The sequence below is a fragment of the Eucyclogobius newberryi genome, unplaced genomic scaffold (genome assembly GCF_026437365.1).
Source record: "Eucyclogobius newberryi isolate DKJ021-1_F unplaced genomic scaffold, fEucNew1.0.hap1 SCAF_8, whole genome shotgun sequence".
Taxonomy (NCBI): Eukaryota; Metazoa; Chordata; class Actinopteri; order Gobiiformes; family Gobiidae; genus Eucyclogobius; species Eucyclogobius newberryi.
The window spans coordinates 3,086,700-3,091,894 of record NW_027316500.1 but is presented as its reverse complement, the minus strand read 5'-3'; the positions used below and the strand labels follow the sequence as shown (position 1 = coordinate 3,091,894).

The window sequence follows — 5,195 nt, the reverse complement described above, 5'->3', positions numbered from 1 at the left end:
AAAGGTCTATGAGCCAAGTATTCTAACAAGTAGAAGTACAATTTGCTGCTCTCTCTGATTCTGTTCTTGTTTGTGTGTGTTTATCAATTTTAGGAAAAAGAAAGTTCTTAAAAAGAAAAAGAAAAAGGGAAGCAGAAAATCAAAAGGGTGCACCGTTGGTGCACCCTTTTGATTTTCTGCTTCCCTTTTTGTGGCTTTTAGGGGAAATGGGCTATATGACATCAAATGTAAGCTCATTAGCGCGATATAAACTGTAATAAACTGAATTAAAAGAAGAAGAAAAAATACATCTCATAAAATTGTATAAATACCTTGTTTAAGGAGGGAACATGACAACAGGGCTTTGGTGTGTACTTCTCCACAAAATGAGCTTCACAAACATGCTTTCCCCGCAGTCATTAGTTTTTGTGTCGTTGCACATGTTTTATTTAGTTTTGGTTTGTATTGTTTTTCCTCTGCAGCGCTGTTGGTTCCGCGCAGCCCCGCGTGCCACGGACAGAGGGCGCGCTTGTCCCAGTCAGACGTGCATAAAGTGTGTGTGTCATGTACGAGGATTCTTATTGGTGGACAATGGTCCACTGTACACACGCGTACACGCCCTGAGCGTGCGTGCGCACTGTTTGCCCACATGAACTCAAACAGTTATTGTCGTTGTGAAAACAAAGCCCGGGAAGCTGCCTGTTACTATCCTGCGCGCACGCTCACTCAGTCAGCGCACTTCAAAGCACGCGCACGGTGTTGGGGGCCATGCACGCGCACAAATGCCGCCGGGGGCGCGGGGGTGAGGGGGGCTGAGAGAGAGAGAGAGAGAGAGAGAGAGAGAGAGAGAGAGAGAGAGAGAGAGAGAGAGAGAGGCAGATTAAAGAGAGATATCTACAGACAGGTCTCGAGTTGGAGATGTTAAAGGTCGGGGTGTCGCTCAGCTCCTCCTCCGCCATGCAGCCTCTTCTCTAACGCGTCCACCATACACCGCGTACTGTCTCCGCTTCTTCTAGCGCGATGGAGGACGTAAAGGAGTCCCCGGTTGTGCCCCGTTCTTCGTCCTTCAGCATCAAGAGCCTGCTGCTTCCCTGTAGGAGCGAGCCCTCCCCGGACTGCTGCTCGGACAAGAGCTCCGAGCCTCCAGAAGCAGACCCCGTGGCTAGTGCTGCTGAGCCGGACCGAACTGAGCCCGAGCCTGAACCCGGAGACGAGGAAGAGGACACCAGCGGAGCTAAGGCGCGGGAGCACCCCGCTGGCGGCACCGGTACAAAGAATGGGAAATATGACAAGCCTCCGTTCAGCTACAACGCGCTGATCATGATGGCCATCCGCCAGAGCCCCGAGAAGAGGCTCACGCTCAACGGCATCTACGAGTTCATCATGAAGAACTTTCCGTACTACCGCGAGCACAAGCAGGGCTGGCAGAACTCCATTCGACACAACCTCAGCCTCAACAAGTGCTTCGTCAAAGTGCCGCGCCACTACGACGATCCGGGCAAGGGGAACTACTGGATGTTGGACCCGAGCAGCGACGATGTGTTCATCGGCGGCACCACAGGGAAGCTGCGGCGACGCTCCGCCACGTCCCGGGGCAAACTGGCCATGAAGCGCGGCCTGCGCTTTGCTCCACTGGGACTTGGACTGAACGAGCGTCCTAACAACCCGCTGTACTGGCAGCTGTCGCCCTTTCTCTCCCTGCACCATCACCCGCACTACAACGGCTCTTCAACGGGATTCCTCAACCAGACGGCGGGCTACGGCTCGCTGCTGCCCACTGTGGAACAATTGGGGAACGGGGACTTGAGCCGCTCTCTGCCTCTGGGTTTAACGAACACTTACGGTGTAAGCACGTCTCCGGTAGGATTGCTGACGGGACAGACCGGCTACTTTGTCACAGGGAGTGGGCACGGGCCCCCCGGACCTCCGGGAGGAGGGGGTCATCCGCCACCGTCCCACCTCCAACAGAGCGGTCATGGCTTCGGCCTTAGCAGCGGAACGGCCCCACAGTCTCTGCTCTCAGACTCTCTGAGGAACAGCTCACTGCCGCCCTTCAGCCCGGCGGTATCCTCCGGCTTCCCCGGGGTCCTGGCCCACCAGAAGAGGGTCACCTCCAACGCCTTCCTAAACTGACGCGCGATGACGTGCAAGGGCTCTTTATCAAAGTGCAGTCAAACGTTGGCAGTGTTTTGGCCCCGGAGCCACGGTGGAGCCAGCAGGGCCACGGCGCGGCGGGTCTGGATTGTGGTGAGGAAGGGGTGCTCGGTACCGCGCTACCGGGATCTATAGACTTGCCAAAGGTAGCCTAAGTCTAAAGTGTTCCTCGGTTATTTATATCTGTACAGAAGCAGATTTCTCTTTGAGACGTTTTATGTTTGTATTTATTGTACATGTGATTAAATTCTATTGGTCCTTGTGAGAGAAGACCGCAGCAGACACCAGCGAACACAGTCAGTTATTTTCTGTTGCGGAGAAGCCTTAACGCAGAGACAATCAGGAGTTTGAGGAACAAAAGCCTATCATATCTGTCTCAGGACCGACCCGTGCTGCAGCAGCAGCCGTGCGTAAATGTGCGTAAAACCCCTCCATCCAAACGGAGCATTATAACAGAGTCTCGCTGTGTGCACGAGGAGTGTGGCACAGTATCTCCACGTTTGGAAAGTTTAATGGTCATGTGATTTTGGAAGAACACATGTGCATAATAATGTCGTGAAGTACACATTTTGCACCGCCGATCAAGGATCTTGTTTCTTAGTAAGCCCGGTTATAGTGTGTTTGCGCGCGCGTGTTTGTTGAGTCTAGACGCCTGTACATGCGAGTCTTCCGTTCTGTTTTTCCCTCGTTCTCAAATATGCTTCAGTCATAAATCTGCAAGTATTTGACGCGCTGATTGTTGTGCGGTATTTAAAAACCCACAGATCAGGCCACACTCTCGGCCCAGCGATGCGCGCGCGCACACACACACACACACACACACACACAGTAGAATAATAATTCTGCGCTGCTGAGGGTATCAGACGTCTTTTACAAATAACTTAAAGTTTTATGCATATTTATCTGAACGATGGTGCTGCACATATTTTATTGCACAAATATTACACATGGAGATAAGAAGTTTTCCAGCATGGAAATTATACAATATTGTATTTATTTATTTATTAATGTTGGAGAATGGACATTTCCACCGCAGCGTTGGGCCTCATTCAAACCAACGCCCGCTTATTCTTGGGCGTGATTGAATGAAAAATATTGCGGGAGATTACGCAATTTTATTTGGAACGATAATAGCCATATCTGAAATAACAAAACCAACTTTTTATTTTCAAATGAAACGTGTTCAAAGTAAAAAGCTATTTTATGCTTAAAAATATTTAGACTTCATTCTAAGCACAACGTGCATAGTCCATGAGAAAAATCTGCACTTATCAATTGTTTATAATTATAATTGTTTTATGGTTTGAAAGGCTGCAAAAGTGTTTAGTTCTGATAATTGACATTCTGTAAAAACATAATTTTTTATAAGCTCTGAAAATCTGAGACAATCACGAAAATGGTGATTAAATGATGCCATTAAATGTTATGCAAAAAAATACCAAGAACAGTTATGCACGCTGACGTAGGAAGATATATTTTTTATGAAAAAGCCCTTTTGCGGTGGCCTCAAATGGATCATGATTATTTTGTTCAGTTTGTTTGTATTTGTCCATTTTGAAAAATCCCATGGGCCTTTTCTTTGGTGTCTGTGGCCATGTTCTGCCCCCAGGCTGAGCTTTCAATGTTTGGAAATATGTTTGAATAACTTGTCACTATTAACCAGAATGATGAAGTGAGAAGTTACACTGTAATATATATATATATATATATATACTGTAATATATTGCAATATATATATATATATATATATATATATATATATATATATATATATATATATATATATATATATATATATATATATATACAGTATATTACAGTGTCACTTCTCAATTCATCATGTACCCACCCCCCAAAAAACAAAAAAAACAAAAAAAATAAAGTAAAGAGTAAAAGAGTATAATGGGATCCGGTGCAGTTGGGGCTCATTTTCCTGTGTTTTGTTTGGTATACCGGTACTTTTGTTTTTGCACTTTTGTGGTTAGCGCTCACCTGTTTGACATCGGTACTGTCTGTTCAGTTTATTTCACAGTTTATTTCATATTTTCTCAGAGAAATAAATTCAAAAGATTAAATACCCTGGACGTGTACTGTCTGTTTCAAAAATATTGTATATAAGACTGAGATACAGTTAGTTATTTAAATAATAATAATATTGAAAATATATCTTGTTTTTGTTTTGCTATTGATTTTACATTGTACTTGCTAGACTGTAGGCCCAATCAGTGTTTCTTGTCAATGCTATAAGTCTGTCTTTGAACAGCTAAACCGGTCGGGGAAAAACTCAATACATTTACATTTAAATTAAAATATAGTACCCTCACAACATATTATTGTACAGTTTTACAAGTGAGCCGAAGATTGCATAATGACTTTATGAAGAACGCTCTTGCAGCCGACCAGCACATTGTTGAGTAGGAGGGTAAGTATACAATTGTCCTAATTTTGGACAACGACACCACATTCAGAGAGCCCAGCTCCTTTTTTATGATGAGTGTTTTAGTGTCACTAGAAGTATTGACTGTAAGTTATACTACATATAAATACAGCTTGTATGGCACATAAAATAATAATGGTAATGACATTCAACTCTAGTCAAATGACCATATATTCAAACTATACTGAGCTGATTTTGGTATGTTTAAGCTATAGCATCACGATAATGTTTGTAACAAATACGACAATTGTATTTAGCTGATTATCATTTAAATGGGATTGGCAGTACATTAAAAATCAATCAATCATTAAAAAAGAGGCAAAGCTACCAGATTTCTTGTTTTTTGTTATCTAAGGGTAATTAATGCCTTTTTTTTAGTTTAGCTTGCGTTAAATGGTCTCAATTAGGAGTTTTTGTTCGATTTGAAAAAAGACTAAGATGGCGAATCCTTTAAAAATTGTCAGCCCTTATAAATGTAGTATAATTAAATGTCTTTTAAATGTGTAATGTTTTTTAAAACGTGTGTGTAGTTGTATCTTTACTTTACCCCAGATCACCCTTGAAAAGGAGGCCTCGATCCCCAATCTAATCACAGTGTGGATGGATGTGTTTCTTTAAGAAGAGT

At 43.9% G+C, this 5,195-nt stretch overlaps 1 protein-coding gene across 1 annotated transcript; it reads left to right on the top strand.

Annotated features, from left to right (window-relative positions):
* The first annotated feature begins 884 nt into the window (after window positions 1-884).
* foxg1b (forkhead box G1b) lies at window positions 885-2,649 on the top strand. The gene has a single exon (XM_072437249.1). The coding sequence runs from the start codon at window positions 1,000-1,002 to the stop codon at window positions 2,110-2,112; it is 1,113 nt and encodes a 370-aa protein (XP_072293350.1). The 5' UTR covers window positions 885-999; the 3' UTR covers window positions 2,113-2,649.
* The last annotated feature ends 2,546 nt before the right edge of the window (window positions 2,650-5,195 follow it).

Excerpts from the sequence above, each read along its gene's own strand:
- foxg1b (XM_072437249.1), top strand. The coding sequence starts at position 1,000 with ATGGAGGACGTAAAGGAGTCCCCGGTTGTGCCCCGTTCTTCGTCCTTC.